Raw genomic sequence first — 17,203 nt, forward strand, 5'->3', positions numbered from 1 at the left:
TTTTGGGCTCCAACATAGAAGGGCACCAGAGCACCATTGTTGAATTCTAATAATGCAGTTATATTTGAAATTTGGGGGCCCAATAGACGTCAGTATTAGAGACGTATTTTTTGTAATGTCATGAATAGCCAATATCAAGGGAGGATTTTCCACTGAGGATGGAGCATGACACGGAAGATTTATTAAGTAAAATGGTTGTCTCTCCCCCCCCCCCTTTTGCTGCATGACCCAGATGGAGCACCAATTTATGGTTCTTCTTAAACTATTTAGTGAAAGTGATATTGCACACATAAAACTCACCTTCTCGTTCTGGTAGGCCGTGACTGCGATGAATTCCGTCTCTTTGAACACGTACGTCCGGAAGGTGCTGTAGGGCAACTTGAGGATGTCGTTAGCTCGCACGAGATGAAATCTCGGCTGGTATTTATGCATCGAGTTCAGGATTGTCTGGAAGGCCAATGGATGGAATGGAAAAGAATTTTATTAAATTTCTTCACCGGAAACCTTTTACTAAATACAATTAACAATCAAGTATCACTGCTCACACAAACCAATACTGTTCAAGCTTACTTATTACAACAGGAAGTGACGTACATAAGTATGCTTAAGCTATCCAGCCACTTATATAAACAAATAAACGGAAGCGGATAAATTAAACGATAAAAACTGTCGAGGGGGCATCCTCTTCCGTGCGGCGGGTGGGGGGGATTGACATTCATTTGGCACGTTCGATTGTGTCAAAACAAACACATTCGGCCATTATTAATGGGTTTAATTATGATAATTCAACGAAGTTAGGTTTAACTACAGCGTTTCATTAATCTTAACGGTGGAGAAGCCAATAGACGAACTCGGTATCGTTGTATTACTGAGCTATATAAAGTAGTGCTTTTTTCATTACGTGTGATAGGAGTGGAGGCATTAATCTCTGTCCTAATTTCCTCACCATACATAAAACTGTCCGCAACTGTTGGAGCTGCAGTCGCTTGTGATGGCCGATTTATCATACTCGGATGGCATTCGTAGTAGGGGGACCCATCAAAAGGGAAGTTGCGGCACCCATAATAAGGGGGCTTGCGCTCGAAGGAACAAACGCAACAACAAAAAATCACCGAAGGTGGTGCTCGCTGCAAATTGGCGTTTAGCATCTTACGATATGTTAAAAGGGACGATCGCGACTGTGCCGCGAATTAATTTGTTCGTCTGCCTGTTCGGGTCGTTTATGGCGACGCAGAAATCACGTTCGTGAGCATTGGGCCGTACATCCTTGACTAGGCAAGTCACGGAACATGAGGTATTGTAAATACACATGCAAGAAACATGTCGGAGAGGGCTGCTGGGACAGGCCAGTGCAAACAGACTACCGCGTATCGCAACGGGCAGCGAATTATGGGCCCCTTTACGACACAATTCAACGCCCTTTGGGTACGTGTAATAAACACTAATTGGGATCTCGCTTTCCCATCGCGAGCATGGGACAAGCGCCGCACCAAGATATGCCGCCGAAGAAAGTGGGGTACTCGCTGGCAAATGGGTGTTTGTTTTGCGCTGTTATTGTGTTGCGGCCATCAATGGCGGTATTGTGTGCGGTGACGTCATTATTGCGATAAACATCGAAGTAAACGACATCCAGCAACTGCTCAATCGTTTGAAACCGAGAAGAATAATTTGCCCGCGACTGTATGCGGTAATAATTCGAAAGGTGCCCGTTGTTATTTTTAATTAATGCGCATTAATTAGCCTTCGGGTAATGAATATTTTATCCGAGTAATTGCGCATTTTGATATCGCGATTAATAAATCAAGGAGTCACGTGATTTTGTCATTTTGTACGATTGGTGCTCCCACAACACCACAAATACCTGCGCAGGTTGGTGGAGACCCATCAAGTGAACTTTGTCAGCCGAAAGAGAGAGAGAGAGAGAGAGAGAGAAAAAAAAATAGTTTTGTTGATGGGGAGGGGAGTGCATTAGAGTAGTGGTGTACATATTATTGGGCACGGGTGAGCGAGTCGAAAACGCCACTCTTTTAGGAAATGGAGAAACTGCCTAATGAGTTTTAAAAGACCATCAGCATCGTAATCTTTGATGTGCACTCACTCGTAGAAGTTTCCATTTCGCTGCGAGAACAGTCGATATACCGTACCGTGACCCTCCACTTTGTAACGTAAAATTTATCTGATGTGAGCGCCACACTACCTCTAGGTCTAACGACAACCGTCAGGGACCAACCACGGCACGTCAAGTGATTTTTATGATTTCGAATATCAGCACGACGAACGCTATCACAGTGCGGCTCCAAGAAAAAAAAAAAAAAGTTCCCCGACATCATTTCATTAACTCCGAACTTCATCCCCCTTCTGTTTCCCCAAAAGGAAAAAGAAACAAACATTCTTCAAACTCAAGACCAACTCTCGCTAATATTCCGTACAAATGATTTCGTAATCGATATCACCCCTCAAATTCCCCTCCCCTTGCTTACCCATCCAAACAGAAACTAATTTGGAACACGCACTCCTCTGGGTCTTACGATAATAAACCGCTAAGCCACTTTATGTACTGTAGTTCTGAAACCAGGTTCGAATCGTGTCCTCTGCTATACTTGGCGGGGATGCCCGGAGCCGGTGTTCCGAGTATCGAAATGTGTTATTGAACTCTCCGCCGGGGTATTAAGTTCCTCGTGCGTTCTCGATTCATTCACCTTCGTTCGCATAATTCGTAGATGGGCACGTGTTTTTCATCCCATCAAACTCCTCGTGGAGGGGGCCGAAGTAAACTATCGAAATGATTTGCGGGTGTATTTTGCAAAAAGTGGACCAATTTGAAATTCGAGTCCGGTCCATTATGGACATGGAGTCCGTAATGGGCTGGATCCGAATCAGGTAAGACGTGTGCACACGAAATTAAAAAAGAAAAAGAACCTCACGAGGCCATTAAAAAGAACATGCAGAAAAATAAATGGCAGTCAGTTAAGAAAGGTAATTAAGTTCGTGGGGAAGTACATTAATCGTTGAGATCTACGGCGTGATAGTGATGAGAGACAGAAGAAATAAGTGGAGGAAGAAGGAAGTGAAAAATGATAAAGAAAATAAAGGAATGACATACTTGCACGGAAAAGTGTGTGGAACTCCAGATAGGAACACCCGGACTGTGTGGGGAGAATCCCTTCCCCCTCCCCGCATGCGTTGCTAAGAGATGCGAGGAACACACAGCAACCAACAAGATGAAAGTGGTGGCAGTGTGCCCACAACACAACGCCATCTTTATTTTTCCATTTCGGGATTGAAAGAGACGAACTTTCTCGGTGGCATCGAGTTAAGGAAACCTGTTTTCTTGAAGGTCAATACCAAAGCGGGCAATGCCGTCTGAATTCGCTTTCCCCCTACTTCCATTAAGGACACGAAATCCTCAAAGAAATCCAGCCGAGCATCGCCACCAGCAAAATGGAGATTCAGCTGGTATAAGAGACGAAGGACCTTTTCTCATCACATCTCTGGATGCTGAAGGACCATTAGCAATACGGTGTGGGTGCACTGTAATCGCTAGAGTGTCTTCTATGATGCATTTGGGACCAATCCTTTCCTTATTTCTTGAAAAAGAGGCAACAGCAACCCGAGTTGCTATTGCAGTGAAGAGTGTCGCTGTGAGTAAACAGTCCACTCCAGTAAGCGCCCCAAGTGTTGAAATAACCGAGATATCGAGGAAGGAACATCTGCTGAGTAGAACCAGACCACTCGCCAATTATGAATGATGATGGTGATGATGAAAAACGTTAATCGGATGGAATGCCATCAGGTCAGAGGTGAAAAAGTTTCTCTGCAGCAAAAATGGTAATTGTGCAACAGGGATGCCATATCTGCACTTTCAACTCTCATATGACGCTGATATTTTTCTGAAGCATTTTTCTAGGAGAGATTTAATGTAAATCCTTTCTGTGATAGACTTGGAATACCACTAAGCTTCACGCATGTCCCAGGTACAATCACATTTGAAACATCAGTCAGGGGCGTTGAGAGCCAGCGTAGTCCCTGTAGAAACAGACCCCCCGTTCGCCTTCGCGAATTTCTGACAACAGTATCGCGGGTTCTCAGCCTCTAAGGGAGTCTTTGCACACTTCAAATTGTTCTCAGAAGTAATAAAAGCATCTGCGCAGTCTCAGCTCCTCCTGGACGAATTGCCATGATGTGTACGGTGTTTCTGCCGGTGCTGACAGCCCCAAACGTCGAAGGTCTCGTGTGGTACTCTGCAGATGACTTCCTACTTACGCCTTTACATGTGACAGCAGTTAAGGTTTGCAGTGTGCCGACCACTTCAGAGGGGTTCTCTCTCTCTGTCTTTCTCTCTCTTCCCCGTTCATGAAGGGGAGGCGGGTGGAGTAAGGAGTTTGAGGGCAATACGCACACAGGGGCATTGCCAAGAAGGATCCACACTAAATGTAGGATCTATGTGGATTAACCGTGGGGATCTCGAGGGTTATTGTAGCAAATCCCATTGGTTGAATTCTGGAGATTCGACAAGTATAATTAAAGCTGGACAGAAGTGACCTCCGTGAACTGCAATATGAATTTTGACCCCTCGTATCTTTCTCCTGCGACAAGCTATGAAAGGAGGGGAGGGATTGCCGCCTTAGACACGAACGTATTTTGCACGTGAGGGAAGGTTAAGGTTTCCGAAAGTGTCATTAGAGTGTGCCTTATCCAGCAGGTGGACGAGGTTGCGCGAGCTCCTTCGCAGCCTTTTTTCCCCGGGAGCGAAGCAGATAACAGCGCAGGGTGGACACGGCTACCGTCCTTTCCTTCCGGCCGCTGAGACAATGCCTCGCACTGGCGACCGGAACATTCATTAGGCCGCAGTTATCTGCGGTGGCCATCAGTAGATACGAAGCGGCGGTTATCTCCTGCTGTAGGAAATGGCGGCTACGGAGAAGAAACAAAGCCCAAGTGAGGGAAGACTCGCTCATCTCGGACCGGCGCCAGCGCAGCTTTGGTGTTGTTGGCGGAAGCTGAACAAACACACGAAAAGTCCGCGCGACACACACAGCGGCGGCTCTGGCTAAAGAAGTTTGCCGCTGACCCGCAACGGTAAACAGGGGATTGTTAATCGCCTCCGCGACAAGACGCACTTCTCACCAGTCTTTCCGTCAGCATGGGTCACTTGGCGGTGTCTCGTGTAAGGTGACACCGACGGAGCGAGCCCGAGAAACAATGGCTGTCCGGATTAGCGGGCGCCCCACTCTTCTGCATTGTTTTCGGTAATGGCCAAAAGCTCTAGAGGTCACTCCGCTTCCCTGTCGTCAGACAGGTTTGGAACAAGTGGCGACTCTCCCCGAGTGTGCTCGCTTATCAGCAAACATGCTCGGAGCTGCGGTGACAATGAACAATCACTGGCAGCGCGGAAAAGACACAAATAAACAGTAAATACTTTCGCGACTCGTGACAAGTGATCCGTCTCCTTCCACTCACCTGTCCCCGGTAAATTGACCCCGCGTCTACTTGGCCGGACAAGCTGAAGTAGGGTCGTACGACACTTCCTCGGCTTGAAAAGGCGAGATTAATTGTGTTGACGGTAATAGCTTCGTCAACAGAAGGAATGTTCACAACTCTCCGACCCCCCACTCCACTTCGAATCGCCCTGGTTCTTGGCCGGAAAAGGAGGAAGGTGTTTGTGTGTGAGCGCGAGAATGGCGGGAATTCTGAAAAACGTGAAGTTTAAAATAACCAAAATTCTTCCAGAATTAGAGGGACAGTTTCCATGGAAACAACCGTTAACATTTTTCTGAGCCCTTAGAATTTTGATAACGACACCGGTATTCTATTCCCCAAAAAGAAGGAATAGCGGAAGGAAGTCACTGCTGGTGGTGACTGTTAATGTACCCCTGCCACCAACAGGATCAATTCGGAGCCGATCACAGAAATATTTCGCCGAAGGAAGGTGGAAACTGAAGAAAATCAACCTTTGATTGTGGATTCCTCTACTGAATGGTATAGGTGGCGCCACAGTCTGTACATTCATCCGCGTCATATTTTATTTTTACCCGTAATCCAAGATGTACATTTGCCCGGTTACTCCCACCTCTTCCTGCGCAAATCTTCCGCTGTCACGTGTGAAAATGTAGCCTCGTGGAGGTGAGCCAACCCCCCGTGGAAACAAACCCCAACACTTGCAGCGAAGTATGAGCGAGACGAGCAAGTTGCTGAACCAATGGTGAAAATCATCAAAAAAGAGTGGAATTCCTCTGCCAGATTAAGCGTATTTTACTCCTGCGAATCCCAAAGTCACGTGTACATAGATCGCTGTTATTTAGCAACCAACTCCGTCTTAAATAAAACAAGTCGTTGTCATTGCGTCTCATTGACCTTCTTACCTAAGATTACAATCTCCTTAATCGCGATGAAAAGTGAAATCTCCCTCTAAAGGCAGCTCTCGATATTAAGACGCCCAGTAAGATGCTCTTTAGAAAGGTTTTTGATGAAACTTTGAGATTTTTAATTTTTGTTCAGTATTTTATGGGAGCAATGGTTGTGTCCGATTGTTGGAAAGAAATGTGAGCGGTGGATTTTATTGAAAAATTACATTTGTACCCTTAAAAAATGATTTAAACTGAACAAATCAGAATAATTGCTTAGAATCACCTCAAAAAATATCGTGTCCATTGTCCAAGAAAAATAGCATCTAGATTGGCGTGAAATTTTGGTAAAATATTCGCTAGAAATTGAAGGAGTTTATTTGTTTTCAGACAGAAACCCCTAAAAGAATTATAAGATATTATCCCACAGTTTAGGTCAACGAAATGAGCCCCGAGATGTTCTCGCGCTCTCTCAGATTTTAAGACGTTCACCGAGGACTAATAAAAGACAGTTGCTTTCTTTAGAACACAAAGACGCGAATGCATTTACTGAGCAGCCACATATGCAACCCCCTTCCTTAAACAAAAATATGAGCTGAGCGAACCACTAACTGCTCCAGGAAATGAGGTTCCATTTGAAAAGCGTTCTTTGTTCTTTGTCGGTGTGACGAAATGAGTTATCTTCATCAAAGTGAGAGGCCTCGCGGGTAGAACGTGTTCAGTTGCGCCACCTCCAACAGGAATAGTGTTCATCCACTTCTGGCATCCATCGGCTTCTTTTTACCACCGAGATTATCTGAAGCGCCTTCTCACACACTGTCGTGCGATGTTATATTCGGGAGGTTTTTCGACAGAATGTTTTCATCGCGATATTGGGCTGATGGACAAACAGGGTTTTGATCTCGCGTCACCGCTACTCACCTTGCACGTGACATTTCGAACCCTAAAATGAGCTTTTATCTAAATTCGAGTAATCGTTCGTTCTCCTATTGTAGTGTTACTAATGCGTCGCTGGCAAGGAAGAAAGGGGATGGCACGTAATGACAGAGGAGAAACTTTCTTCTTAGAATCATTTTCAATTTCGTGGCCTCCCTTTGTTTCTGGTCACGGGCTCGTAGCGCTGAGGTCACTCGGAACATTTTATTGCCGGTTTTTGTTTTGTTTCGATGTTTTCCGCTTATTTTAGTCGCAGGCCTCGCTGATGTTGCAGAAGTTAAATGGAGCGGCAGAAATGTAAAACTCATTCAAAATGGAGTTTTGATATCGGCACATCTGCGCACTTTCCCTCCAACTGCAGCCATGCGCAACGAGGAAATAAGATGAAATTATTAGTTAGAAAATAAAAAGAAGTCAGTGCATGATGTATCGCGCTTAATAAAGAATTATTTCTGTCATTATTATTGCTTTTCTTTAAAGCCATACCGACTATACTTTTTGACGAGGGAATGATGTTATCAGAATTTGTGTCGCGAGGTGCCACGGCTAATGGAGTCTACTATGAAGAAGTTTTAAAATGGTTGGGAGAAGCAATCCTCCGCAAACTATCCGAAAAGTGACGAATGTTTGGTTCCTTCACCACGACAATAAACCGTGTCACACATCACTTGCCTTCCTGCAATTTTTGACCGAGACATTCCCGCCTTATTTGACTGACTTGGCACGCTTTTGTCTATTCCCAGAAGTAAAAGGGGACGTAAAAGGAAAACAAATTGAGTCGACTGATGGAAATTCTATCAAACACGATGGATTGCCTAAAAGTCCATCATTGACACTGATCAAGGGTGGATTTCTAAAGGATACTCAGCATAGTTTTGTAAAGGGAAAATCATGTTTAACTAATCTGATTAGTTATTCAACAGCTGGACTTAGGGAATAATTTCGACATTGTTTATTTGGATTTGTCTTAGTCCCACATGAGCAGTTACTTTACAAGCTGGAACAGGTTGGAATCACAGGGAAAATTCTTAGATGGATAGCTGGATGGCTTCAGGGCAGGAGGCAGAAGGTTGTGATAATTGGTTATTCTCAGATTGGGTCGATGTAAGAAGGTGGGGTTCCCCAAGGATCAATATTAGCATTACTGTTGTTTTTGATTTTCATAAATGAAATCGATGAAGGGATAGAGGGCGTGATGTCTAAATTTGCAGATGATGTAAAGATTGGTAGAGCAGTTAATCATTACTGCCAAGCAGAGCTTCTTCAGAGTGATCTAGATAGACTTCATAGATGGTCAGAAAAATGGCAGCTATGCTTTAATCCAGCAAAGTGTAAGGTATTACACCTGGAAAACAGTAATCCCAAAATAATTTATACACTTGGCGTAGTTGAAGTAAAGCAGGTAGTGGAGGAAAGGGACTTGGGTGTTACGATATGGTCAGACATGAAGTTCTCTGAGCATTGTAGGCAGGTTGCAAGGAAGGCCCATGGTGTCCTATCGATGATTTATCGAACAATTGCTAGTAGAGATAAGGATGTCATAATCCCATTATATAAGACTATTGTTAAACCACACTTGGAATACTGTGTTCAGGTAAAGGGCGTCCTGGTGAGCTCGGCAAAAGGGCGTCCATATGAGGAAAGATTTAGAATATGTGGGTTGCAGAGCTTGGAAACTAGGCACCTTAGAGGAGACTTGATTGAGGTGTTTAAAGTTCTGAGAGGCATAAGCAAAATGAATGAGGACGAAATTATCACATCACGGTTATAAATGATTCTAGAACTAGGGCCATAATTTTTTTTGTTTTTGGTTGGTGCAGCATAAGCTTAAGGCTTCCTTGCACCATGTGGGCATTGCTAATACTAATACTGCTAATACTAAAAGCATTTCACAAGAGAAAACATCCAAATGTGTTTTGATTAGTGGCAGGCAGGAGGGAACAAGTGTGCGGTTGTAGACAGAGATTATACTGAAGAATTATTAAAAATGTAAATATTGTATTGGATAAAATCGCTTTTTTGTAACGTTCGCCAAACTTTATGATCAAACCTTGTAACTCCTAAGATAGGAGGTACATCGAGTGGTTGCTGTTCCCATCATAAAATCCTTGATTTTTGCATCGCATATATTTATTTTTATTTGAAAGTCTATTTGTGCGTCACAAAATTCTTTTGTGATTTCAAAGTCTATTTCTTGTTTCCATCAAATTAAATTTTTGACTTAAATTTCTCGAAACTGGAAAGTCTCGCGAGATCTTCAACTTATTCGGAATGAAACGCGAATATCCTTTGCCTCTCCGAGTGCTTTTTCTTGTCGTTTTGCACGAAAGGTTTCGCGTGTCCCTTGAGGGGTTTCGCAGGCAGCACTTTGAGGGGTTCGGAATTTGCCACCTCCAGGCACACATCGCTCCTAAATGAGTTCGCCTCGCTCGAAAAGGAAACGTCGCCAAAGTATTTTGTCGTTGAACGTGTCTGCGAGCGACCCTTCTCCTCATTTGTAGTGACACCTTCGTTCATATTTACGGCGATGCTAACAGAAATTTCTTACTCTCCTCTCGAACGAAGAAAAAATCATCGCGTGAGATCTCGGGTTACGGAACGCCGATTACGTGAGGTCACAGTCAGAGTGGCGAGCGACACTTTCCTACCTGACTGATGGGGTTGCCATGCAGAAAGTTACGTCTTCCCACCTCATTCCCGATTTGGCGGAGGGGGGGATGTCTCATCAGACGAGGAAGTTGGCATTTATAATTGCCACAGACACGTCTCTCCCCCCCCCCAAAACCCTTTCTGAAGTGGGTGGAGAGATGACGCTAACCAAGCCAATCTATTTATATTGGGTTTCTGCCTTCGGGTCAGCGGTCTGAAGACGCTTCCACCGAGCGGAACGTTATCAGCGATAAATACTTTATTTAGGGTTTCTTTCCGCCAAGTGAGTGACAGCTGGTCGCGATGAAAAATTTATCAGTCAATCAGTTATCAATTTATTGCAAATAGCTTGGCCCAAGACAGGTGTTGGCTAGTAGGCGCTGGTTGCAACGTACAAAAATATGTAAAAAGATTAATAAAACATTTGTACAAAGGCAAACTGGAGATAACGATGTCTTCCACTCGTAAGTGCACTTGTAATTTTACAAATGTCAAAAGTGATTGACTCTTTGTATTTGAGATAATTTGAGGATCTCTTCCTTCTTATATTTCTCGCCACAACAAAATTTATGGGGTTTACTTTGAGGAATGTATAAATTGAATGGAAGGGAACGGCCTCATTAACTTCATCTAATAATCGCGTATCTCCATCTGTCTGGTACTGTAGTTCTTGAAAACCTTATTGTCCTAGGATGTTGTTAATGTTGAGCTCACCATTGTGTCCAATGATCGGTTTTAGCGTTTGTAGTCTAACGAAGGACCCTTATAATGTCACTCGGTTGTCTGTCTGTCCGTCCGTCTGTCACAGCATTGTATCTCTGGAACCATTCAACCTATTGACTCAAAATTTTGCATGGGTTTGTACATCATGTGGGCCAACATAACGCCATATTGATCGTTGTTGGCAAAAATTTGTCTGAGAAATGCGGGGGGACAAAAGTGTCGACAACCTATAGCTTATATACACCGTTGGAAAGTACTCAACGAGTAGGTTTAAAATAAAATTTAAAAATATTTTTTAAATTAAAAATGGCGGCGTCAGACAGGAAAATGTGAGTAAATTTTGTGTCCTCCCCCTCTATTTATGTCGCTAAGGAGCTAAAAATTTAAAAATAACATTAGCTATGCTTTATTCGATACTTATACAAAATCAAATTATTATATTACGGTTACCAGTAATTGATTACATAAACCCATATTTGTGTCTGTAAATTGCGTGTGTTCTCTCTGGTCGATTTGCCTGTTTTGTTGGATGAAAAAAACCCCAGTTTCTTGGGGTAAAAACCTTGCTATCTACGCCTGAGACCGACTAACTCAGCCACGGAGTGAAAAAAGTCAATTAAAGTTCCTCACGTCATCGACGGAATTCGAACCCGGACCTTTTCGACTCAGTATGGGGAGGACGGTGACGATACCACTGTGCTACCGTCGCAGACCTAGAAGGTAGAAAGTGCGGATCAAATTAAGGACAATTTTTTCATCCGCATGTTGTTGTTGTATGGTTTTAGGCGCTTCACCAACTCGGACCATATTGCACCCTGTTTAATATGTCTGTAAACTGCATGTGGTCTGTGATCGATTTGCTGTTTGCTGAACAAGAAAACTGAGTTTCGGGGATAAAAACCATGCTACCCTCGCCTGAGACCGACTAAATCAGCCACGTTGTGAAAAAGCCCATAAAAATTCCTCGATTCATTAAGGAATTCGAACTGAGGTCTTCTCCACCCGGTGTGGGAAGGACATTGATTATACCAACTCTGCTAACCACGAAGGTTCTCCCTCCAGAACTCGCCACTCAGAAAAAGGTAATTAGAGTATATCCAGTGGCCACTTTATTAGATACACCTCAAGAAACAGCCTGACTTCGTCGTGGCATCATCGACTAAATGAAGTCTCTGAAGGGTGTTATGGGGTCTGGTCCATGCCGCCTCAACTGATCTCTACCACAAAGAACTCGACCCACCTCATCTATACATATGCTCGGTGCGATTAAAATCTAGTAACTAGGAAGGCCACTACAATTTATTGTCACGTTCCTGGAATTAATTCTGTACAATTCTGGCCTTGTGAGAATGGAGCACTATCTGTTATAAGAACTCATTCTCAGATGGATACGCTGCAGCCACGACGGTCGTTGCAGTGTATGCATGTTAAATTTTCAGAGAATCTGCGGCATCCATGTGTAGTTCACTAGTATCAAGGGAACCTAATGTGGACCAAGAAACAACGATCTCCACACCAATATAAATTAACCCTTGTCGAAAATAAGAAAAAGCCACCTATCTTATGGACATAACGGTGCCCAACACTGGCAGTCTCCAGAAAACCAATGAAGAAAAGATCAGGAAGTACACGAACCTAAGATAGGAGATCAAATAGATGTCTCAAATATCGACCATGCCAATCATCGTGTCAACCACCGGTATGGCGCTAAAGATCCTGCATTACAGCCTAGCAGCAATAGATCTCCCACACTTACAAGGAACTTCAGAAAGTCGCAATCCTGAACACCTGTAGGATAGTCAGAGACTTCCTCGACCAACAGTAACACCAGACATAACAACCACCACCCTGGTTACTTGGTAGCAGTACCCGTCACGCAGTGGAATCCCCATCGGGGAGAAATAAAATAACAACAACAATAATAATAATAATAATAATAATAATATTATTATTATTATTATTACACGCAATTTGAATCAACCAATGTTCTAGCCCTCCTGACTGCTACATACGGTACTGTTCTTTTGTTGTCTGCATCATGTAAACTTTTGCTCTAGTGAAGAATTATAACAATCATTTTATAATTTCATTGGGGTTTTTAAAGGTCATTAAAATAATTTTAAATGAGGCCTCCATTTATGTAGTCAGCTATTTATACTTGTGGCCAAGCACGCTGTATGACGCTCCATTTTCGTTAAAGGGTTTTATGGTGAGGATCGTATTCAGGCTGCATATTTGAAGCCCATAAACCTCATGCACGTAAGACAATTTGACACGCTTCCATGGAGTAACTTATGCTTTTGCAGGATTTCGAAATTAAAAATAAATTTTCTGTTCATAATCCGGTACGACTACATAAAGCGAGAGGAGTTCAAAAGATGGAGAAAATAGAAGATCGTGCTATCGTATTTGGTACTCAGTCAAAGCGCGTGCATCCTGGTACCCTGGCGCTTGACCACTCGGGAGAGCTCGACCTTTTGTGTCATGGAATGGGCAACAGGCAGGCAATACGAATTCTAAAATGGTGAGGAAAAATTACACTCTCGCAAGAACCACTGAACGCTACAGAAAGAAACAATTCTTTTTATTACTCCTGTCATCTGATAAGCTTTCTTAAATTTGCAATGGTGAATCAAATGAAAACTTGGGAAAAGCGGTCTTCTCTGAGGTACTGCAATAATTTTAATTGCGAAAAGAAAGTTAAATCAACCTACAATAACGGGTTTTGGTTAACAATAACTTTAATTAAAGAAACATTACGGTCTAATACAACAAATAATGAATGTGTTTTCCGTGTTTTCCGAGACGCAGATGGTAAGCGAATCTTAAAATAATTTAAAGTCGATTTAATAAAGTTCAATCGCACTTAGGAAGATTGTAATAATGTTTATTTCTGGTATGATCATAAAAAAAGTCAATAAATCAGTTGAGGCCTTTAAGTAGATGGATCTTTGGAAAATACTACACTGAATCGGTGAACCAAGCTGATAAGTTGGGGCATAAACCCCATGTTTAACCTTGAACGACTAAATAAATGGGCTGTGTTTACATACGCTTCTTGTAAAACAGTGTAAGAGAAAAAAACAAGCGAAAGCTTATTATCGATGTTTTAAAATGTGAGGCCATCAAACGAGTTGCCCCTGCATTGCACTATAAAAAAGACACGTCTAAGAGAAGTACGGTATTACTCAGCAGTAATGTATTGCCAACCTCCAGACGGCCGGTTTGGTGCTTTCTGGCACTGTCCCGATGGGAGGGCAGACACCCATCATTGCAAACCTGACAACCCAGTTGGAATTTCACTCACAATTATGAAAGATGCCAAAAGTTACAAGTTCAAACATTGAATTATTATTATTTTAAAACTACTCAATGTTTTTGGAGTAAGCTTCAGCCAATACAATACACTTCTAAAGGACCCCGAGAGAGAAGAGAAATTTAGCTTGCGCAGCAGGATCTACTAGTAGCCTATTTGTTGATAAATCTGAAATCCGTGATTTTATTTTCGACGTGTCAGTAAATCGCATACACTAAAGAAGTGTACCATGTAGCTTTTCAGCATGTAATCTGTTATAATTTTTATATTGAAATTAGTTCAACAGTTTCGACAAATCTTCAACCTTCCTTTACCTCCTCATTCTTTCTAAACAGCTAAATATGCTGCAACCAGTGGTTTAAGCTGAAGAATTTTGAAAAATCATCTGGATGCACAATTATTAAAGATAAGTAAAACTTATTGTAACATCTATTATCAGCTCAAAGACTAGTCAGCGCAGTATAATCGACACGAATTAACTTCACAACTGTTTTCGGGTCGGGCCAATTATATATGTCCCCTTAGAGGCATTCGTTTTTGTCCATGGGATTCAAGAGCGTATAAAATACGCAAAAATAATATTTGCATTCTTAATTATTTATTATAAGGTCAGTTGGTTGTGGATTTTTCTAGCATGATCGCGAAAAGAACGGGAAACGAGAAGCGAAAAACACTTCAGATACATTGAGAATCTATAGCTCAAGGTGACATTAATGTATACACACTAGGATGCACCGTTCTTTGTACTCTTTTAGTTGGTAAAAAAGGAGTTAAATGATTTCGCGATAGCTTTAGTCTTCCAAAATCTTCTGGGCAAGATCCTGGGATAAAGACTACAAAGCTGAAACCTACTCTCTCCAGGGAGGACATACTTTTTTAGTACAGACATGTGAGTTCATTCCATTTTCTTGGGAGGGTTTGCTTGTCTATTGCAGAAATATTTCAAGATTATTAATAACCAAGTGAGTGGAGATTTAATCGATTCCTCCAAAACTCTTCCGAGAAACGATCTCCTTCATTAGGAGAACATTTATGCTCTGTCTGTAATTAGGCTCACTTAAAGGAAACATATGAAGACTTCAAACTTCTTAATAAAGTTAAATATGAAGGACATAATTAGCTCTCTCTGGAGACTTGAACGTTCTCTGTAAGTTGTTGGGTCAGCAATCAGGTTACAGTATAATGCTATGTCTCATACGTGAATGGGACAGTGGAGGGCGAAGCCAACGACGGTCAGATACAGCCTTGTACAGAGTTCAAAAGTGTGGGGATCCAATGAAAGTCCTATTACTTCGACTTCGTATCAAAGTGAGGTTAATGAAGCAATTTGTAAAGCTTTAGATAAGTGTACCAATTGCTAACCCCTGGCTTGTAGCCGTGAAGGGAGTTGTATACAGCAATGCGCCTTCTGTATATAATAAAGAGTTCTTCTTCTTTAAGTATCTTTGCAATAAATTCGCAAGTTAAAATACGGAACTGAAAGACGGCATTTTCATAGGGATACAAATGAGATAGTTAACTTGAGATGAGCAATTTGAAAGAACGATGACCATAGTTTGAGAAGAAGCATGCATTTACGTAAAAAATACGTTGTTCAGAACTTCTCAGATAATCAGAAAGTATCGTTGAAAATGTGCCTAATAAATCGCAAACATTTTGATCTTTACATCTCTCAGCGAGGAACAAGATAAGCGATTCCAACAAAATTTAAACATTTAAATTTTCTACTTATACGCCGGTACGGCCACATACACTCAGAGGAGTGGAGTTCACAGAATAGAATACATGAAACAGCACCGTATTTAGCAGTCACGCGAGCTTGAACCACGGTCAATCAAAGCGGTGTATAAATGCATGAACACTCGGCTACGGCGGCTTTGGAGATGGGAAGAAGGCACCAGGAAAGGTGGAATGCAAACCTGAAATTGCAGACGTTAGTCGTAGTGCATATTTGTATGCATTTACATATATATATTTTTGAGCACAAGTAAATGGTTGAATTGGCACAATTGGTTCCTCTTGGAATCAGTAAATTCTGTTTTCTGATTTAATCTTATTCTACTTTATTTTATGTTATTTGATTTCAATTTTAGCGTTCTTTTTATGTGGTTCTCGTCGAGGCGACAGCCAATTATATTATTGCAATATTATTTGGCACCCATTTGGTGTAACCTCCTCTTTCAAATTTTAAATTTTATTTATTTATTCATTATTATTATACGTTGGCCAGCATATTGATGTCTTTATTCTAAATTTTGGTGTGCTCTGTAAATTCGCTATGATATCGAAGCTGAGATATAGTTTTCAGATCATCTTCTAACGTATACGTGTATATTTACTCAACTATATATGTGTATATATCTATTATCTATTTTGTATATATATCTATTATATCTATAGTGTATCTATTTACACCTATATCTACACGTGTGCACATGCAGTGTTCAGTACATGAGAATGTGCAATTTAAGAATATTTTAGTTGATTGCATTGCATTGCATTTTTAGTTTATTTTTATTTATTTATTTTTTTGTATTTGGATTGATTTTTCATGCATGAAAATATATATATATATATATATATTTTTGTAAATATATATATATTTTTTTGTCGAAAAATTATTTTCACCATTATGTGTGAGTGTTGCTTTCCCACCACTATTTTCATTAGCCGGATGCTATTCGGCTATAAATTTATACGGATTAACTTTTCTTTTATTTTTAATTATATTTTTTTTTTTGTCTCATTACTCCACAAGGAAATCACGAAATGTAACTGATCCGCTTCTTCTACCACCCAAATCAGTGATTACATTACATTTAGATGATTTTAAGGCTTTTTAAATTTTTGTAAACTTGTGAATTTTGTAAATTTTCCTAAATTATTTTACGCAGCACCTTGTATAGAGTGGTCATCGCACAAGTCATTGAAAATATACACACTTTTAACATTGGTAAATATGCCGGGTACAGATGTGAGCCAAGGATCTAACTTTTGTAGCCCACTTCGCCCCATGAAAGCCAAAACCTATTACGCTCTGTGGTCCACCAGCCAAGAGCTAGTAGGAATCCTAAACTCAGCGCTCACAACTAAAGGCATCGTGAAATACGTCATCTCCTCACCCTTATACGCTTCACAGATTTGATCTTCTGCTCCTAGCTGCTATCTTAAAGCCATTATCGGGCTTGAATATTGGCTTCTCAGATAGATCAATAGGGTCGCTGAGAATACCTTC

At 41.6% G+C, this 17,203-nt stretch overlaps 1 protein-coding gene across 2 annotated transcripts in view; it reads right to left on the reverse strand.

Annotated features, from left to right (window-relative positions):
• Positions 1-17,203, reverse strand: part of LOC150085139 (uncharacterized) — a 111,212-nt gene that overhangs the window by 52,294 nt on the left and 41,715 nt on the right. For both annotated transcript variants that reach the window (XM_090373890.1, XM_090373891.1), the window contains one exon: positions 301-447. In XM_090373890.1, the coding sequence (XP_090230016.1) occupies positions 301-447 (147 nt within the window). The remainder of the gene's footprint in view (positions 1-300; positions 448-17,203) is intronic.

Source organism: Mastigoproctus giganteus, chromosome 5 (assembly GCF_048544385.1).
Source record: "Mastigoproctus giganteus isolate SK-2022 chromosome 5, ASM4854438v1, whole genome shotgun sequence".
NCBI lineage: Eukaryota > Metazoa > Arthropoda > Arachnida > Uropygi > Thelyphonidae > Mastigoproctus > Mastigoproctus giganteus.